This window comes from Prionailurus bengalensis, chromosome F2 (assembly GCF_016509475.1).
Source record: "Prionailurus bengalensis isolate Pbe53 chromosome F2, Fcat_Pben_1.1_paternal_pri, whole genome shotgun sequence".
Classification (NCBI taxonomy): Eukaryota; Metazoa; Chordata; class Mammalia; order Carnivora; family Felidae; genus Prionailurus; species Prionailurus bengalensis.
In genome coordinates, this window is record NC_057353.1 from 64,251,703 (window position 1) to 64,273,873 (window position 22,171).

Genomic DNA, 22,171 nt, shown 5'->3' on the forward strand with positions numbered 1-22,171 from the left:
AGAATCAACCATTTCTCCAAGGTGAACCAGGTTCTTTTTAATCAGAAATAGCACTTAGAAAACAAGATCTGGGCACTAGTTGTGCTTACTTCTGCTACTGCTGTCATTTTATTTTTGAATAAAATCTTAACATAATAACAAAGTTAAAATAAAAAAATAAATAATCTATAAGGCTTACTCCAAAAACCTTATTCTCTTCCCTATTCCTTTTGTCTTTTTGTGCCCATGATTCAGTAAGTAGCCATCTTTATTTTCTCATTTATTCTTCCTGTGTTTCTTTATACAGTAAGCAGCAGTTATAGTATGCATGTGTGTGTAAACATATGTATGTGTATATGCATACAAAAGGTAGTATGCTATCTATATTTTTTCACTTACCAATATATCCTAGAAAGCATTAGTTATCAAATCATAAGAATATTTGGCGTTCTTTTTTTATAACTGCATAGTACCCGACTGAATGGATATAACACAGTTTATCCAATTTCCTCTGAATAAATACTAGTTTCTATTATTGTACTATTATAAATAATGTGGAAACAATAATTTTGTGTATCTTCAGAGAAAATAGAATGCTGGATCAAGCCTGACTTTCCTTATGTATGTATTCTGTGTAACGTTACCTAATTCTCTGATTCCTTATGGGTTGCACCATTTTGTACTCCTAGCAATCTGAGTGCCTACTTCCCTATGGCCTGGACAACAAACTGTGTAGCAAGCTTCTGAATATTTGACAATTTTTTGGGGGGGGAAGCGGACTCATTAATTTTATAGTCTGAAATTATTTAAGTAATTTGTTGTAGTTGAACTACCATGAATACTTAAAACATCCACATTCAAACTTGACTGCCTAATAACTAAGATTTTATATCTACATTATCATTTTTTGTTTTTTTAGAAATTATGGTTTCTAAAAAAATGGGAGAGTACAATCAGAAATCGGAGTTTTAGGGGGGCCTGGTTGGCTCAGTCAGTTAGCAGCTGACTCTTGATTTCAGCTCAGGTCATGATCCCTGGGTCATGGGATTGAGTCCTCAGTCAGGCTCCATGAGGAATGTGGAATCTGCTTGAGTGCTTGAGATTCTCATTCTCTCTCTCTCTCTTTCTCTCTCTCTCTCTCTCTCTCCCCCCTCCCCCTCCCTCTCTCTCTCTCTCTCTCTCTCTCTCTCTTCCCCCCCTCCCCCTCCCTCTCTGCTCCTCTCCCTGGCTTGCATGTGCTCTTTCTCTCAAATAAGAAAAAAATAAATTAAAAGAAAGAATTAGGAGTTTTAAAACTGTGCTTTCATGAAGGTCATTTATCCTTAGATGATGACACTACTCCCATACTTGTTACTTCAGAGGTAAAATGAATACTGGAAAATTCTACTCATTCATGCAAAGCAAAAGTAATACATTAACCATTTTGATAAAAGCACGAATAATTTACTCATGCATTGCTTAAGCTAAGTAAATAGAGCACACAGTGATTTAAATCACTGATATAACTTGATAGTGTGGAATTCATTTCCACATTATTCCTCTATTAGGAACTCTAAGGACAACAATCACAACCATGGTAGTGACAGCAAATAGCACTTACTGTGTCAGGCCCCGTTCTAAGCATTCCACAAATGTTATCTCATTTAACTCTTACCACAACCTTAGCAAGTAGGTACCATTATTTCCATTATACTGATGAGAAAACAGATAATGACATCAGTAAATGGTGATCATGAATTCTAATCCAGATACCTGATTCCAGAGCTTGGACTCAACTATTTTATTATAGACCTTCTAGTGTTTCATTACAGTATACTAAAGAGAAAAGCTCAAGTACTTAAAATAGTTTAACAGTGATAAATAAAAATGTTTTTTTTTCAAGTACGTTTTTAACTGAATACATTTTGAATAGGAACAAGTATTCTAAAATTATATCAAGGAAAATAAATTAGCAACCAAACCTAAGCTATTAATTCATGATTCATGCAAATTTTGCTACTACTCACATGAAAGGTAAGTGAAATTCACACGTTTTTTGTAGCTGATGAAATCAACAATGAGTACCCTCAATTTAACAGGTACTCTGGCCATGGTTCCTTGTTGAAGCATCATAACTAACAACCACTGACTTACCTCATCTGGGAAAAGATGCAACCTCTGCATCAGAGTTCTTCTGTGAAGGTTTTTTGGCAGCATGCCATAAATAGCTAGTTTCACAATCTGAAAAACAGACATATATAGGATTCAGTAAGAAAAATCTGACATTTATAGATAGTGATGAAAACAAGTGGGCTCAGACTCAAGTGAAATGAAAGGAATTGAGACCTAAGTAGACATGTGGCAGCAACAGCAAAAGAATCATTATTTTGTACATTACTATTTTCTTTAGGCTCTATTTGACTTAATTTATTTTAAAGGAAAAGCACAAAACGAGATTATTTTTAATCTCCTATGTGCCAATTATAGCTAGAATAAGAAAAAAAAACTTGTACAAGCTTTCTCTAAGATTATACAAAAACCTATGACTCAAATAATCTGTTACATACTGACTTGAGCAGAACCCAGGGAGGCCTTACTCCTGTTTTCTCCAGGTAGGTGATCAGGAAGTTTCCAATTCGTAAAGTTAGCCTGACCCTACAGTTATGAGACTGACTCTAAGTCACAAATCCACAACGATGGTAAGGTTATCATTCACTGAAAAATTACTGTGTATGGTGGTTAGTTGCATTATATTTGTTATCTTGTTTAGGATGCTGAGTCTCATTCTACAGGTGAGGAAACAGATTTAGTGAGGTTAAAGAACTCCCCCAACTTCATATATCTAGTAAGTGGCAGTGCTGGAATTCAAACCAGGCAGTCTTACTTCCAGAATAGACACATAGTACAAGCAATCACATCTATAATGTGTTTCTCTCTGTAACTTCTCAAGAAGACAAAAAAATCCTTTCTCCCTACCATACCCATTTTCAAGATGGCAAACTAACCTTTCCATGATTTACATTTCCCCTTTTAAGATTATCCTCATTGTTGGTCTGAATGTGATTTGATGTATGCTTTGTCAAGAGAAGGCCACAGAGTGTCATTCTGTGTTCCATAACCTCCTGGTGGCCTGCTGGTATATAGGACCTACAAATATACTGCAAGGTCCTCATAAAACTGCTGATAGGGACATCTGAAGGGTTGCATCAATTTTTACCATCTGTGCTCATATTCCAAGGATGTAATTTGACACTTATTAGAGCTAATTCACTAAATTAGACATGATAGAACAGGGTTGTCCTATAAGAGGATTTCCTATTCCTTTAATTTTCTCATCAAATCAGACCACAAAACCTAACTACATACAAAAGCTAGTGGTATCTCTTAATACATTTTCCAATTTAGTGTTGTTAATACTCCATGTTCTGGAGATTTTAATAGAGACTTACATTGTTAAAATTAAAAGCAATAAAAAATTCAGTTACTCAGTCACACAAGCCACATTTCAAGTGGTCAACTGCCACATGCACCTAGTGGTTACCATATTTATCAGTACAGACAGAAGAATATTTTCTTTTTTTTTTTTTTTTTTAATTTTTTTTTTTCAACGTTTATTTATTTTTGGGACAGAGAGAGACAGAGCATGAACGGGGGAGGGGCAGAGAGAGAGGGAGACACAGAATCGGAAACAGGCTCCAGGCTCTGAGCCATCAGCCCAGAGCCCGACGCGGGGCTCGAACTCACGGACCGCGAGATCGTGGCCTGGCTGAAGTCGGACGCTTAACCGACTGCGCCACCCAGGCGCCCCAAGAATATTTTCATCATGACAGAAATTTCTATTAGCACTGATCTAGATATTAGTCTTTACAATTTTAAATAAAAAAAATTAATGTTTATTTATTTTTGAGGTGGGGGAGGGGGCAGAGAAAGAGGAAACACAGAATCCAAAGCAGCTCCAGGCTCTGAACTGTCAGCACAGAGCTTGACGTGGGGCTTGAACTCATGAACTGTGAGATCACGACCTGAGCCAAAGTCAGATGCTTAACCAACTGAGCCACCTGGGCGCCCCTAAGATTTTTAATTTTTAAAAGTCTTAAACAGAAACTGACAATATTAACATTATGTAGCACCTTATCTGGACAAGCCAGCCATTATATCCTCTGAATATCATCCTAGCAGCCATTTTTATCATTTTGGTAGGGTTACATGCCATTTAGGTTTCATGTTCTTAACAAAATTTAACTGTAGTCACTTGAACTAACAAGTTGGTTTTTGAAAAACTCTCCCTATTAAAAAAATGCACCGTAACACCCAAATTAGGGACAGCCACAAAGTGTAGAAAGGTTATAAGCTGACAGGGGAGAGAAAAAGACAGACATACAAACAATATACTCCCCCAAATAATAACACAACACATGCATGCAATCAATCAATTATAGCTGTACAGACTTATGTATAAGTTCTAAGGAATTCAAAAAGTGAGAAAGACAGAGTAAAAGTGAGGTTAATAAATACTCAAGACCTTCCACATACAACCTGTAAACTAGGGCATATGCCATTTGTTTCACTCAAAATAACTTTACTAACTACAGGAGGGGGGAAAAACAAGAAAGGAACTATGTTAGAAAACAATACAAGGACAAAAACTCTTAAACTATAACTATGGTAGGGATAAGGAAAAGCTCAATCAACATATTTACTTGAGTTTATAATTAATGACATATATGATTATAATATTTTGAAATATTTAATTTTTTTAATGTTTATTCATTTTTAAAAGATAGAGACAGAGCACAAGCAGGGATGGGGCAGAGAGAGAGGGGGACACAAAATCTGAAGCAGACTCCAGGCCCTGAGCTGTCAGCACAGAGCCCAACACAGGGCTCGAACTCATGAACCACGAGATCATGACCTGAGCCGAAGTCAGACACCCGACAGACTGAGCCACCCAGGCGCCCCAATATTTTGAAATATTTAATAACCTACTAATAACTATTTAAGTGTACTATTTAATGTATTTTACAAATAATATTCCAGGGCTGTACTAATAATCAGAAGGACGCATTATGAAACAAACTCTCTTACAAGCCCATATACCAAGTACTGATTAGCAAATTATGTCTGCTGGCAGAAGACCTACTGTTCCAGGCAGACACTTAAGTATTTGATTTGGAAGTAAAATAACTGACCTCTTCCTTAGCAAGTTGTTCCTTTTCAAAACACAAAGTTAAAATTAATACTCAAAAAAAGAACATAATTTAAATGAGGTAATAATTCAAATGGATTTAATTCTGAACTATTTTCCAGGACTTCATCAAACATTTTGTAATGTATTCTAATATTTGTTTACAAAACGTAAGTTGGAACACTTTCTACAAATGGTGTCAAATGCCAAATTCTTATAAAAAAGTAGGACTCTACTGCCTCCTAGTGTATAGTGAGCATGCCAGAATAACAAAGAAACTTACATTTTAAAAATATTTATTAAATAGTAAAACTACAATTTATTGTAGCACTTACAGTACACACTATCAGCAGCCCTTACAAGTTTTTAGTACCAATATACAATCCATATAGTCAAAATAGGATATTTTATTGATCTGTAATAGCCCCAAAACACATCTTGAAATAGAACATTAAATATTTCTTAAGCAATCTCTGAGCATAGTTTTGTAAAATACGCATAAATGATAAGAAGTAACATGTCCCCCTTTCCCTCACCCCCAAGAAAATTGTAGGCAGTATTACACCAAACAAATGGTTGCATCCCAACAATACGTATTTATTTTTATTCGCTATTATAGGGAAATACAAAAGAATGTCTTCACGGCACACTTTTTTCATTTATAAATGTATTTAGGTAAAAAGCTAAAATAGTTCCTAATGAGGAAAATGTTATCTATCTTATGTGTATATTTCAAAGACTGGGTTGTGAAGAGTAAAGGAAGGAAATATAAAATTGTGAAATGGCAACAGGAGACTTCGCTTCTAGCAATTCTGAAAGGTAACATTTAGGTTAAAACTTTCTCCTAGTATATTACTCAAATAATAAATAAATGTTAATGAAGTTAATAATATGTTTTTAAAGATCTTTTCTAAAGCAGGGAAACAACTGGAGGCCAGAAGTAGGACAGAGTACTACCAAAAAAAAAAAAAAAAAAAAAAAAAGAGTCCTAAGGCTGGCATTTGCCCAGAGGGCATCAGCTTAGTGCGGGGCTTGGGTTTCAAAGGACTACTTCTTTTTGGTCAGGAAGTAGGATCAAAGACTTCCTCATAAACCTAGGTTTTCAACAGAAAACCAACATCCAGGGTGTACAGTGGAGAAATTAAAAAATTCAAATCTTTCCTGATAGGAAACAGATAACTATGAGCCTTACTGCACAAGGCTTCAAGGCCTAAAATTCACCCTTGGGATCAAAACCCAGAAGTCTAGAGTATAGCCTAAACAGGTCTTAGGTTGGTATAGCTTCATGCACCTGCCAGAAGCTAAGTCAATCTTTTGTGAATAAATCCACTTTGAAGACACAGGTCTCAAAGAATTCTCAGTGATGAAGTTTCAAGGTCCATGAGTTTATCAAGTGTCCTGAGCAGAAACAATAAATTGCAAAGCCACGAAGAACACAAATATTAGAATCAGATATAAACACTAAGAATTAGGTTTACAAGGCTTAAAAAATATAAGGAACCAAAGTATGACAAAGAAACAGAAAGACTGTCAAAACTGACCAGCAAACTTGAAAAAGAAACAAGTAGTGAAACTTCACGGGAAAAAAAAAAATTCAAATTAGAAACTCACTAAAAGGGAGTGGGTGGTTGGGTGGCTCAATCAGTTAGACAGCCAACTCTTGATTTTGGCTCAAGTCATGGTTTGTGGGATCGAGCCCCGCCCACGTTGAGCTCTGCATTGACAGTGTGGAGCCTGCTTGGGATTCTCTCTCTCCCTCTCTCTCTCTGCCCCTCCCCTGCTCACATGCTCTCTCCCTCTCTCAAAATAAATAAACATTAAAAAAAAAAAAAAGGAAACTCAATAAAAGCGTTGATTGGATCAGATATAGGTAAAAAAGATAATTAGAGAAAGTAGAACATTAAGAAATTATTGACAAGGGGCGCCTAGGTGGCTCAGTCTGTTAAGTGTCCGACTTTGACTCAGGTCATGATCTCACAGCTCGTGGGTTACAGCCTTGCATCAGGGTCTGTGCTGACAGCTCAGAGCCTGGAGCTGCTTCGGATTCTGTGTCTCCCTCTCTCTCTGCTCCTCCCCTGCTTGTGCTGTCTCAAAAAATAAATAAATGTTAAAAAAATTAAAAAGAAATTATTGACAATGCAACACAATGTCAGACAGGGAGACATAAAATATGAAAGAGAGCTAATGATTCATGTACAATAAGACAGTCAACTGCAAATGTAATCAGATTTCCAAAGGGAAAGAACAGATAGAGAATAAAGGGAATAAGAGAACACATAAGAGCTGACAAATTTTCAGCACTGAAGATGCCAGTCCTTAAGCAAAATAAGTAAGACTTGAAAAGAAACAGGAAAACTAAAATCAAAGGAAAGATCTCAGAAGTATCCCCCCCACCCCTGCAAAAAAGACAGAATACATACAAAGAAACAGTTCAACTGACATCTAACATATCAATAGCAATAACAGAAGCTAAAATCTGCTTGTACAGTAGCTTCAAACAGGTGAGAGAGAAAAATGGTTATCCTAGAATTGCATATACTAAATAAGCAAAACTATCTTTCAAGAAGAAAGCAAAAATAAAGACAGTTTCAGACAAAAATAAAAAGTTTATTATTAAAAGAATGTTATGATAGGAATGTCAAAAGAAGTATTTCAAGAAGGAAATTAATCCCAAAGGAAGACTGTTACGGGAAAAGGATTTGTAAGCAAAGAAAATAATAAAAAATCAGTTAACTGTATAAAACAGTAACAAGAATGTTGAATTGGAAGGGTTTTAAAAATTGTTGACTGTGTGAGGGACAGTAGGTGTTAAAAATCGTCTAAGGACCTTGTTTTGATCTGGAAGAAAGTAAAGATTGATTACTCTTAGACTTCTAATAAATAAACTCAATCAATCCAAAAGAAGGCAAGAAAGAAGGAGAGGAAAAAATTAAATAAAATCTCCTTTCTTGCCTTCTTTCGGATTGAGTTTATTTATTAGAAGTGTAAGATTAATCAATTATCTTGACTTTCCTCCAGATCAAAACAAGGTCCTTAGAAAATTTTTGTGGTTTATACATACAATGGAATACTACTTGGCAAGCAATGAGAGAGAATGAAATTTTGCCATTTGCAACAATGTGGATGTAAGTGGAGACTATTATGTAAAGTGAAATAACTCAGTCAGAGAAAGATATCATATGTTTTCACTCATATATGGAACTTGAGAAACTTAACAGAAGACCATGGGGGAAAGGAAGGGAAAAAATAGTTCCAAACGGAGAGGGATGCAAACCATAAGAGACTCTAAATACAAAGAACAAACTGAGGATTGATTGGGGGGGGGGGGGAGGGGAAAACAGGTGTGATGGGTATTGAGGAGGGCACTTGTTGGGATGAGTACTGGGTATTGTATGTAAGCATAGGAAACTTAGGAATCTACCCCCGAAGCCAAGAGCCACTGTATATACTATATACTAGCTAACTTGACAATAAATTATGTTTAAAAAAAATCATATAAAGTGCATAGTTCTATGCTTAGGATGTTAACGATCAATAAATATGACCTCTGTGACAGAAAAATAAATAAGTAAGTAAGTAAATAAATAAATAAACAAACAAATAGATTTAAAGTAGAATGATTTATTGGGCAAACACTATCAAAAGAAGGCTGATATAGTTTACTAAAAAAACAAAAAGACCTCGAGATAAAAAGTATAATTAGAGACAAAAATGGCTGTTGGTACCATGATTAATTCTTAGGAAGAATGTAATTCCAAACTTAAATTCATCTAACACTAAATCTTCAAAACATACAAAACAAAAACTGACAGAAATACAGGGGAAAAATAAACCCACAATTGAGTTCGTAACAGAACTCTTTCAGGTAATCAATAAATCAAATAAACAAAAAAAAAAAGTCAGTAAGACTTTTTTTGATTGGAATGTACTTTGCATTTTTGATATAATGGATGTATAATCATACATAGATATAAACGTCTCTCTCTCCAAGACATTTTCAGCAAACATATTCTAGATAATCACGCAAGTATCAAGTAATTAAAAAGAAAAGCAACAAAACTGGCTAAATGCAAAACATAGTAAACAGTAATTAGAAAACATATACAATTGAATGATAGGAAATAATGCTTATCAAAACTTGTGTGATACAGTTAAAGTGCAGAATTTATAGCCTTGAATGATAGCTACATTAGAAGAGGAGCTAGACTGGAAAAACAGTTCCTGAACCAGTCTTCCCACAGATGATTAATAAATAAAAAATACAATAAACTTACTGCTACTGGATCCTTCTGGTGAAGTTGAGCAGCTGTTACTTGTCTAAATCCACCTGGATAGCTGTTAAAAGAAGCAAAGACATTAAAACTGGGAGTAGGCTATGATATACTATTTCTTGAAATGCATATGGTTTTATAATATGAAAACTATTTTTATTATGAAGCTATTCTTGTTTCTGGGAACTATGATTTTCATTAGTGTCTTAAAATTAAGTGGTAACCTATGCTATTCGAAATACTGTTCTTTTTAAGTGGTCAACTGTCTTCATTTCATAAAAATTGCATATCTTGTAAAATTCTTAGCATAACTATTGTTTTCATTCATTCTGAAGTAGTTGTTCATGCTTGAATTTAAGAAAGAAAAAGCAGTGAGCCAATATGCTTCACATTCCCTGCCGTATCAGAATGTCTATATAACCTAGGGGTCGGGTTTGGGGAAAACAGGGGTAGCCACTTTGGGTCTAAGTCCAGTTCATACTCAAAACAGGGAATGATCCTGTTTCCTGTTAATAGTTGGTAAAAGACCACCAAGAGTTATATGTTGGTCCTAAGTGATGCAATACTGTGTTCATATCAAATTTATACATAAAATAGATAAATGGAGATTTAAAATACATATAAATATTTGGGACAGTATTGATGGCAGCTTAGTAACTTGGATGCCCCAGACCCCAGTCTGGAATCTAGGTTTGCCAGTGGCTACCAGTTTAATAGTAGGTAACTTGCTTTACTTCCTTATATGAGTTTACTTATATGAGAAAATGTTTGTGAAAGTGCTTAAGAAATTTAAAACAAAAACAATATACAGATGTAAGGTTTCATTATGTTGAATGGATAAAGCCTAAATGATTTTTGAGGAAGGGGAAAAGAAAACATAAACTCAGTGGACTCTGCAAGAAGTTAAAGATTACCTAAATGTAATTCCTTTCATAAGTTTCAATCAGACTTAAAAACATTTGAAAGAACCACATTTCAGGAATAAAATTTAAAAAAGCAGATTTAGAAGTCTGCTGAGAAAGATGGATAATATTCAAAGTGATACTTTCATTTGTTTCAAGGGATTTCAGTTTCAGAAAAAGAAATACCTGTCTAGACTTCAATTCCTGTATTCTTTCTCTCTGTGGAAAAAAAGTACTTTACAACTTCTACGCTAAAGATCACCTTTCTGTTTTTAACATTGGGATGCCAAGTTCTAAAGTATAATACCATTTACATTTTAGTTCATGAGTTTGGACTTTATTCTGAAGAATCTGGAAAGGTGGCATAAAATTCTGAGTAGAGGAATGATTTGAATAATGTAATAAATACTCAGTTGATTTTTACTGGTGACAAAGTAACTACACTTCTTCCTCCAGTGTGGGATAGCCTAAATGGAAGAGAAGAAACTTTGTTTAAAATGTTCATCATTTTTTTTTCAATGCAAATTAATTCAGTAAATACTTACTGTGTGCCTACTGTGCTGGGTGCTGGGGATATGTAGACAAATATGACAGTATCCCGTCCACAAAAAAATGACTCCGTGAATTCTACTGAGGCATCTAACAGTAAGCTATATTTCTAATCCTACCAATACATTTATATGACTGAACAGTTAGAGGTCAAAGTTCAGGGTGCACACATACATATCTCACCTGACCTCCAAAATAATGAGAAGTGAATGTTTATGATATATTTGGACAAGAAAACATTTTCTGAGACTAGAAAACATAGAACAAATTGTAAGGGAAAAGAGAGATTTAATTACATAAGAGTTAAATAACCATACAACAAAGGACATCATAAAGAAAATTTGTAAAAAGTAAACTATATAATAGTGGACTAATATTCTTAATAGATAAAATGTTCAGAACATGCTAAGGAAAGCACTGATACCTTATAATAATGCAAATGTAAACAATCAGATGTCCATCAAAGTAGCACAATCTTATTATTAAATCATTATTAATGATGTGCTGTGGCAGCAGTTTTATAAAACCAGGCATTCTTATGCACTTTAATTGATAATTAAAAGATCAATTATCATCCCTTTCATCTTGAAATTCATTACATTTCCAGTTTTATTTTAAATTATCCTATATGTTGAAAAAGCCTCATGTATAAAGATGTTTTTCAGCTCTTTATGAAACTAAAAATTTTAATTAAAAAAAAGGATATTATGTATGCAAATCATATTCTGTATTACTACACAGTGACAAACTATTTATAAAAAGGCTTTCTGATAATTTTATATAAAGTGAAAAAAAGATGTAAACTTGTATATGTATTAAAATGTTTAGTCCACAGGATGAAAAATGATTTTTAGTTCCTTCTTTAAACTTTTCTGCATTTCCTAAAATTATCATATATTAAAATTTTTATAACTAGAAAGTTAAAATTTGAATATATAATGTAATAATGTTCTGAGCATAAAAAAAGTGGTACATCCAGTGAAATGAAGTAACAAAGTAAGTGAAGAGTCAACAGAAACTGAGAAACAAAACAGTTATTTACCATATGGGGTTGAGACAATAGGGAAGGCATTCAAGAAGAGGTTGAATGAGCCAGGTTTTAATGGATAAATATGAGTTCTTGAGAAAGACTCCTGTGAAGGAGAATAACACACGCAAAGGCAGAAAGGCAAGAAATAGCAATATGTTGGCTAAAATGAAGGATTCTGGAGCAGTAGTGGTAATTGGGTACCGATAACGTACAAGTTTAGAGTTTCAACCTTAGATAAGACAGCTCTACTGAAGGGGACACTACCAGCAGAGGGCATGTTATACTAGCTGTTCGCTATTAGCTGTGCTATTATTTTCCACAGATATTACTGCTACAGTAATTATTATAGCATTTTGTGCCAATACTTCCCCCTTTATGCTTTTATCGCATTATGTTACCCTGACTTTTCATATTTCTTCCCCCGTTACCTCTAAATTTTATAGAATTTGGTTTATCTGTACAGATTTCCTAATAGCAGAAACTACTGAAGCTGGATGTGAATTTATTTTGGTTATGTTAAGTAACAATTTCATGAGTAAGTTTAAGGAGAATGGGCAAAGTCTGGCTAATGGAAGCAAAAAAGTTATTCTGAGTGGGTCACTTGGGTGGCTCAGTTGGTTAAGCGTCCAACTTTGACTCAGGGCAGGATCTCATGGTTTGCAAGTTCAAGTCCCACTGTCTGCTGTCAGCAAAGAGCCCACTTTGGATCCTCTGTCTTCCTTTCTCTCTGCTCCTCCTCTGCTTGTACGTGCTCTCTTTCTCTCTCTCAAAAATAAACATTAAAAAAAAATAAAATAAAGTCTTTAAAAAAAAAAAGTTATTCCTAGCATTGCCTAAGACCCACTTAGGCAAGAGATGAAAAGAAACAGATGGAGACATTAAAGTCTGCTTGTCTAAGATGAAGGTGCAATTGGAAATAAACAATTTTAATCAAGAATGAAAGTTCAACATTTCTAACCGTTATCTTGCATGACAGTATAGGAGGTATTTAATTAAATTTGTATATGACCTGAAGCAGAGGGCTTAACACATTACATGATGCAATCAAGATCTCAGAATTTAAAAAAAAAAATTTTTTTTTTGACGTTTATTTATTTTTGAGACAGAGAGAGACAGAGCATGAACGGGGGAGGGGCAGAGAGAGAGGGAGACACAGAATCGGAAACAGGCTCCAGGCTCTGAGCCATCAGCCCAGAGCCTGACGCAGGGCTCGAACTCACGGACCGCGAGATCATGACCTGAGCCGAAGTCGGACGCTCAACCGACCGAGCCACTGAGGCGCCCCAAGATCTCAGAAAATTTTAAAAGGCTGGAGGTAAAATTTAACTTAAGGTATTGTAGTTGGGTTAACATGAGTTAAAACATGGTTAAACAGCAGCATGTTTAAGAAAGACTTGGGAGTTTTGGCTGATAGTGAACTCCATGTACCACCCAATAGAGGATTATATAACTGAAAGATGGAGGACTCCCATTATACTAGGAAGCCATCAGAACATAGCCAGTTGAGTGTATTTAGTTAAGAAAGACACTAGAGAGTGACCAAGATATAAGGGGATAGTCAAAGGGACACCATATAAAGAACTCTGAAGTAACTACAGATGTTTAGCTTAGGGAAAAGACAAATCAAGGGGCTCTTATTGATTCCTATCTCAAAATGATCTGAAGGATGTCATGTGGAGAGATATGATTATTTTACACTGTCCAAAGAGGAGAACTAAGACTAATATGAAAGCTAAAGAAAAACAGATTAGGATTCAACAGCATAAAGATCTTTCTAAAATTTAAACCATTTCAAAGATGGAATGAATGGGCTGCCTTACAAGCCATGAGATCACTATTATTCAAACACAGGCAGAGAGACCTGGACGTTGAGAAGTATGTTGTGGAGATTTTAGGTATCTTCCAAACTTGGGATTTTGTTCACCATTCCTTAAACATCTCATGTATTTTCAGAAGTTTAAGATAGTTCAAGAAACAACAGTGACATGAATTACAGGAAACAGAAATAAATGAGAAGATTGATTTAAAAATGAGAATAATCTAGATCAGAGAGGTTATGTGAAAAGCTTCTAGAAAAAACAAATACTGTTAATAATAACTAGTATTTGGTGTAGTTCTGTGGGTTATTTTTGGTTGAGTAAATTATATACGCAGCATGTGCAAAATTAGTATTTCCTTAAATGCCAATTTTTGAAAATAGCTTTTTCTTTTAAGTAAGATCAATTATTCTTTTCTGTTTTTTTTTTTTTTAAAGGATGGTTACTTATTTAATATATTTTTTGTGGAACTTGAACTCATAACCCCAAGATCAAGAGTTGCATGCTCTTTCAACTGAGCCAGCCAGGTACCCATAGTAAGATCAATAGTATTTTTTTTTTTTTAATGTTTATTTATTTTTGAGAGAGAGACAGTGAGAGCCAGGGAGGGACAGAGAGAGAGAGAGGGAGACACAGAATACGAAACAGGCTCCAGGCTCCGAACTGTCAGCACAGAGCCCGATGCGGCACCTGAACCCACGAAGTGCAAGATCATGACCTGAGCCAAAGCTGGATGCTCAACTGGCTGAGCCAACCAGGCGCCCCAATAGTATTTTTAAAGTAATATATTTCAAGTGCCTATATTCTTTGACAATGGCAGTATCATTTTTTTTTTTATTTGAGTAGTTGATACTTGATGTTACATTAGTTTTAGGTGTGCAACTTAGTGATTCAACAATATTATGCTATGCTCACCACAAGTGTAGCTACCTTCTGTCATCATACAAGGCTATTGTAACACCAGTGAGTATAGTCCCTATGCTGTATCTTTTATCCCTGTGACTTATTCATTCCATAACTGAAAGCCTGTATCTCCCACTCCCTTTCACCCTCCCTTCCACTCTTACCCTCTTTGGCAACCATCAATCTGTTCTCTGTATTTATAGGTCTGATTCTGCTTTTTTGTGTGTTCATTTGTTTTTTTAGATTCCACACATAAGTGAAAGCATATGGTATTTGTCTTTCTCTGACACATTTCACTTTGCGCTATATATTCTAGGTCCATCCATGTTGTTGCAAATGGCCAGACTGCATCTTTTTTATGGCTGAGTAATATTCCAGTGCACATGCACACATGTACATCATTATCCATTCATGTATTAATGGACACGTGGGTTGCTTCTCTATCCTGACTATTATAAATAATGCCGCAATAAACATAGAGGTATATGTATCTTTACAAATTAGTATTTTTGTTTTCTTTGGGTAATAACCTAGTAGTGGAACTACTGGATCATATGGTATTTCTATTTTTAGTTTTTTGAGGAACCTCCACACTGTTTTCCACAGTGGCCATACCAATTTACATTCCCGCCAACAGTGCATGAAGGTTCGTTTTTCTCCACATTCTTACCAACACTTATTATTTACTGTCTTAGCGGCCACACTGACAGATGTTAAGGTGATACCTCATTGCGGTTTTGATTTGCACTTCCCTGATGGTTAGATATGTTGAGCATTTTTTCATATGTCTGTTGGACAATGGCGTTATCTTACCCAGTATGTGAGGAGTACACTTTTTGTTCCCATTTATTTCCAGAAAATGCAATGTGCCTTGTGTTCATTATGACAACATGATCCCCACAGTCACCTAGATTTAAAAAGAACAAAGAAGAAAAGATATTATATGAAAGTCATGATTTTAAGAAAAAGTGGTCTTGGTTATTTATAAAGCTTTTCAAAGTCTAAACAACACATTAAAAAACATAAAGCAAGTCACAGTGCAACACCAAAATCCTTGAACAGGATTTTGCTATTCTGTTCCTCTTTTACATAACATCTAAGTATAGAAAGAGTGAAAGAGTTGGCCAGACATTTGGAAAATCTCAACACTGGAAGATAAAAGAGGATATTATTAAAGATGCCAATAACAACAACACATCTTTTAAAGGCAAACTAATGTTATTCCTATGGTCTTTTCCCATTAATAATTACACTTTGCTAAAATGTTTATATTAACATACCTTTAAATGTCTAATATAAACTTCCCCTTAAAAATAGAAGAGAAAATGAAAACAATACGCATATAGATGTAAAAAGGTATGTTTTACCAATAGGCAAATTGAAAACAAATGTAAAATGTCACAATTGATTTTTCTCCTTAAATTCAGAGAACAATAGAGTATTATGATCTTATGCTTAACTACTAACCCAAGGCTTTTTCCAACCACATTTAACTAGCTACATTTAAACTGCCACTTTCAACTATGACAACATGCATATTTGATATTGCAGATGACCTGAAAATTAAAATATATGTATTAGATTAATTTTCCATAAAATTAATAAAAAAAACCCCTAAAAAGTCAACATGCAGTTTTCCCATGAGTCATGATACATCACAAAATCAAATAATCAGAAACATTTTTTAAATGCCTATTCTACTAATATGAAAACTTAAAAAGATTTTAATTTATTTAAAAACACTGAAAAAATAAGTATAAATAAATACTGCATATGAAAACTAACAGTTACATTATAAGATAATGAGCTTTGAATTTCAATGACAGCATTTTAAGAGAGAAGTATATAGTCTACATGGAATGAGGGTAAAAGAAAGAGAAAAAAGCAGGTAGGGTTTTTTTTTTTATCACAGTGAAAGGGAATCGAGAAGTGTAAAGGAAAGCGTTACCTGGGAAGCTTTGCTGTCAGTGGGTTGAAAAGACAGTTTGACTGTATTTGGCAAATTGATCAAAGTTCCTAAAAGTAACCCACAATGGGCTAGTAAGGCAACTGGACAAATGAACCAGGAAAATAAATAAAGACGGTGAGAAGGTATCTATGTCATCTCAGAGAATGCTGAAGTTACCTTAGTTTTCAACCAGACTTTTACAGTTGAAGACACTAACGCCTGCTAAGATCAAGTGATTTGCCAAAGCTCACACACAATGTTATTTAATTCCCGGTTCAGGCTCTTTCCGTGACACTTAGGCTGAGGAAAAATGGAATCCTTAGCTTTACACAAGAGCTGAATTTATTTTTTAAATGTTATTTAAGCTTTAAATATGGAAAAAACCGGGGCACCTAGGTGGCTCAGTCAGTTAAACGTCCCTTGATTTTGGCTCAGGTTATGATCTCATGTTTTGTGAGTTCGAGCCCCATATCGGGTTCATAGTGAAGAGCCTGCTTGGGGATTTTTTTTCTCTCTCTCTCTCTCTCTGCCCCTCCCCAACTCTCTCTATCTCTCTCTAAATACTTAAAACAAACAAACAAACAAACAAAAAGCATCTTGAGCTATTCCAAACAAACCTACTGTCTTTGTAGAGATCAAAAGGATCTCTCAAAGGACATTCAAAAGAATATCACAGATCAGATGAAAATCATGTTCTTTCATCTGTAAGGTACGAACATCTAATCTGGGAAAAATTATTCTCCCTCAATAACATGCCTCTGGCATAAGTTATTGAGGGAGAATATATATTCTTAGAATATATTCTTAGAAAGACTTCTCTAACTCTAAATCAAACTAACCAGGAATTAAATATTTTTTAACTGCATTACATATTAAAACAAAAGCCAATATTGTTAAAGGCTGAAACCCTGAATATAGTACAATTATTTCTGTCTCAATTTCTACATACAATAGATTTCATTGTAAAGTTTCATTAAACAATTATGCTTTATAATATGCAGCAAATGTATATAAATTAGAACTCTACTGCCTGATCAAGAGATATTCCAAGAGAAATTAATTTCTTTCAGATTAAAAAAACTACAGTAATAAGTAATTTTTAGAAAAAGGAGTTGTGAGTGTATTTGTAAAAACTCTCACCTTAGATGTGTAACCTTGACTCCTTTTTATAATATTTGGTGTGTGTGTGCACACATGTGTGCATGAGTGAATGAATGAATGAATGAATGAATGAAATTAGGTGCCAAATAAATTCAGATAAATTCAATCAAAGTGGAAACTCAAAAGTGTCATGTCAGGGAACTGAAGTTCTAATGATGAGTCACATTGTCAGGGGTGCTTCTCAGTCCTACAGCTTCAGTGTTTTGGCTCATTTTCTCCCCTAAACCAGAACTCATATTTTTTCCTCAAAATTCCCTGGGAGGAAGAGATAAAACATTCATTCTGGAGGCAGGAATATCAGTCGCTAATTGATCATGCACCCTTTTCTACTAGGTTCTGAGGACAGCTCCGAAATTCTTTTTAGCATACCAACCCTAGGTTAAAGTTATTTGTCACCTTCGTACCTCAACACGTACCAACTCCCCAGGTACGGTATTCAAGGATACCTACAGTTTAGGCTCAAACTTTCTAGCCTTATTTACCAGTTCTTTCCCATCCCAAACCATACTACTTGCTATTCTCTGAAGCATTATCCCATTATTTCTGTTTAAGACACACACACATACATACAGAAGATCGTATACACAGATCCCCTGATCTTTCCTTTGTTCCTTCCAGTAGAAATACTCTCCTGATTTATCTCCACTTGCTAAATTTTATCCATAAAATTTAAGTTCCACATAAATATCAGGTTCCAAAATTAATACCAGTCCTTTCATAAAGCCTTTCCTAATACCAAACCCAACTTCCCTTGATTCCACAAGGATGCCTGAATTTCTCTTATGATACCGATTTAACTCTATCTTGTCCTATCATTTGTACAATTTTACTTTCTCCACCTAAATTATAAGCTCCCTTCTGAAGACTCTTAATGTAGACCTCTTATATAATGGGAATTACAAGTCACAATAAGTGTTAAAAAAAAATTCCTGGTGTTCACTTTAATGTAAATAGGGCTTGTTCTATCATGTCCGTTCGCATTCAATTCCTCTCTTAGATCGTAGTTCTTAGAAACTGGACCAATCAAAACTGTCTGAGCTGCTCAGATTCCATAGGGGGATGGATTCAGATGGAGATATCTGGTAAGTTTGGTGGGAATCTCTTCCAAAATCTGCTTTGTAGTTCTTTTCCATTGATTAATAAATTAATCCACTTACTACTTACTCATGTCAGGTACTGTTCTTGATGCTGAGAATAGAGCAATGAATGCAACTGAAATCCCTGGTCATAATAAATCCTACATTCTAGTGCAATGAGCTAGACAATAAACAAGTAAACATACAATACGTCAGAGGCTGATAAATATATGGGGATAAAGAGCAATGCAGTGGAAGTATTATTAATTGATACAGGTTTTTGTGTTTTAGTTTCCCTGGGAGAAATGTCCAAAAGTGCAATTGTTGTACGGCAAGCTCATGTTTAGTTTTATAAGAAACTGCCATATTCTTTTCCAGACTGGCTGTACCATTTTATACTCCTACAAACAATGTGTGAGCAATCCAGTTTCTTTGCATCATCACCAGCATTTGCCACTTTTTATTTTAGCTATTCTGAACAGATATGCAGTGATGTCTCACTGTGGGTTTAATCTGTTTTTCCCTAATGGCTAATAATGTTGAATCATTTTATGTATTTATTTACCATCTGGTCATGATACTTTGCTCATTTTCTAATTAAGGGTTAGTTTGTTTCTTGTTGACTGTATGGTTTGCAAATATTTCCCTTCAGTCTGTAGCTTGTCTTTTCATCCGCTCCACATGTCAAATCCCTCTTTAAAAGCTCTTTGCTGTAGCTTACTGATTTTAAAACTGTATCTGAGAGAGATGTCAGGTTCTGAGAAGGTGACTCAAAGGGGAAAGGGCCGAGCATCTTCTCCCTCCTTCAACTAGCACAGCACTGCTTTTATAGATTGGGTCTCCTTACAAGATTTGGTTTGAGAAATGTTTGAAAATAGCTATTTCAATTGAGTGATAAATAACAAAATTGGCTTTGGCCATTTTGTTTGTTTCCAACCTTGAAAGATAAATGTCCAAATGCCTTCTTCAGTATGAATTTGTGCATAGCTAATATGACAGACGATCACATCAGTTACCACAAAATCTACTGAGTATAAAGACACTGTGATAGGAACAAGGCATGTTGTTCAAATTTATTGATAATATCTAAGTATTCACTTTTAAAGGAGTTAAGTATTCAAGATATGATCTAAAGCAAAACTCTCCTTCACTGCTTTGTACGATGATATTCTAGGAGTTGAAGAATAAATGTGCAATTAAGATTGCAAAATTAAAATGATGCAGTAATTTACATTTGAAATAAACTGACACTGAACTTAAATAGTAAGAGAAAAATGTGTTAGCTTGGTAACTTTAAAAAGAGCATCCTAAACTTTTCTTTTCCCTAACAAGTCTTTAAAAGATTAAATAAATAATATAAGGCAGAATGTTAGAGATTAGATCTAATCTTTGTTGAACTGCCTGGTGTGCTAGAGGTTATAACATTAAGAACTGTGTGCAACTTCTGTTTCCTTTCATGTAGATCAGGAGTATTTTAGGATAATCTAACAATAACTTTAGAAAATGCTAAAGGAAGGTTTCTCTCTGCTTCTTTTATTTATTTCTTAAATTAATTAATTAATTTAAAATGCTTGTTTATTTTGAGAGAGAGAGAGAGAGAGAGAGAGAGAGAGAGAGAACGTGTGTAAGCGAGGGAGGGGCAGAGAGAAGGAGAGACAGAATCTTAAGCAGACTCCGTGCTGTCAGCACACAGCCCAACATGGGACTCAATTTCACCAACCGTGAGATCATGACCTGAGCCAAAATCAAGAGTGGAACAGTTAACTGACTGAGCCACCCAGGTGCCCTTCTGCTTCTTTTAAACATTCACACTGTCCTCAATTTATTAATCTGTGGGCAATGAAAAGAATGGAGTCCTCATGAAGAGTAAGTATAATCTAAAAACTACCATGTGCCCTTTCTTTTTATTATCAGTGACGAACATGTTCAAAGAGCTCCCAGGTCCCAAATTCAGAAGGGCAGCTCTGATTAGAAAGAGAAGGGAACTTTTCCTAGTTCTACATCATTCCCAGCTTGACTCAGACCACATTTTCCATAAAAAACAACCTTATAAGTGGAAAGTTGGTTTTCTATAAAACTTCACAAAGTCTACTGGACCTGTAAAGTAGTTCAAATACAGTATACATTATGTTTGGATATATTATCGGCTAACTTTTATAGCTACTCCTGGATATATGACCATCATTTATAGTATTATTTATCTGGGAAATTGTATGTCGATTTTCAAACAAACATGTTTACAGCGATTGTGAGAACATAATACATGCTTGATAAATGCTTATTTAACCAATGAATGTTAGAAATAAACTTACGACAGACATGTTTGTAAGCTGAAAATTGCTTGCAATTTAAGTTTTGACTTTAGTGACATCTTGTGGACATAAAAAGTCTTGCTGATATAAGTTCCATATTAAATTATATAGTGAAACAAAAATACAGCTCAGTCTTTAAAACGTTAATTTTTAATTTCATAGAAAAGCTATTGTCCTTTACTAGAAAAGGATGACATGATAGGTAGCTACCAAAGCTCTTTTGGTGTGCTAGCAAGTATTTTCACTAGTACTTAAAGAATACTTTTGCAATAATGACCTGCTTGTAGGAAAACAGAACTTTAATTCAGTGAACAGATAAGTGCTATACTTAGGAAAGAAATTACATTACTACGAATTCTACTTTTTCCCAAATTTTGTATTGTTTGTATTTCTACAAAAACAACCTAAGGCGCCTGGGTGGTTCAGTCGGTTAAGCATCCGACTTCAGCTCAGGTTATGATCTCACGTATCGTGAGTCTGAGTCCCGCGACAGGCTCTGTGCTGACAGCTCAGAGCCTGGAAAGCCTGCTTTGGATTCTGTGTCTCCCTCTCTCTGCCCTTCCCCCATTCACTCTCTGTCTCTCAAAAATAAATAAATGTTAAAAAAAATTTTTTTTAAAGGGGCGCCTGAGTGGCTCAGTCAATTAAGCGTCTGACTTCGGCTCAGGTCATGATCTCGCGGTCTGTGAGTTCGAGCCGGCGTCGGGCTCTGTGCTGACAGCTCAGAGCCTGGAGCTGCTTCAGATTCTGGGTTTCCCTCTCTCTCTGCCCCTCCCTAGCTCACACTCCCACTGTCTCTCTCTGTCAAAAATAAATAAACTTAAAAATTTTTTTTTAAAAAACAACCTAAAAGATCTTGTATATTACCTTGTTGATAACACTACCAAGAAAAAAAAAAAAACTTAGCAGGAAAACATAGTTTAAGTGGCTAAGAATCACCACACTGATGTGGAATGGGTAATTTACTATCTGATGAAACAGGTGCCTGGGTTCTGGTCCAAGTTCTATTATAATATAGCTGAGTGACAGGGAGAAAGTCATTTTATTCTTCTGATTTTA

At 35.0% G+C, this 22,171-nt stretch overlaps 1 protein-coding gene across 4 annotated transcripts in view; it reads right to left on the minus strand.

Annotated features, from left to right (window-relative positions):
• Positions 1-22,171, minus strand: part of MRPL13 (mitochondrial ribosomal protein L13) — a 49,018-nt gene that overhangs the window by 18,423 nt on the left and 8,424 nt on the right. For all 4 annotated transcript variants that reach the window (XM_043601677.1, XM_043601675.1, XM_043601676.1 and 1 more), the window contains exons 3-5: positions 15,429-15,522; positions 9,418-9,478; positions 2,113-2,199 (exon numbers count right to left, since the gene is read on the minus strand). In XM_043601677.1, the coding sequence (XP_043457612.1) occupies positions 2,113-2,199; positions 9,418-9,478; positions 15,429-15,522 (242 nt within the window). The remainder of the gene's footprint in view (positions 1-2,112; positions 2,200-9,417; positions 9,479-15,428; positions 15,523-22,171) is intronic.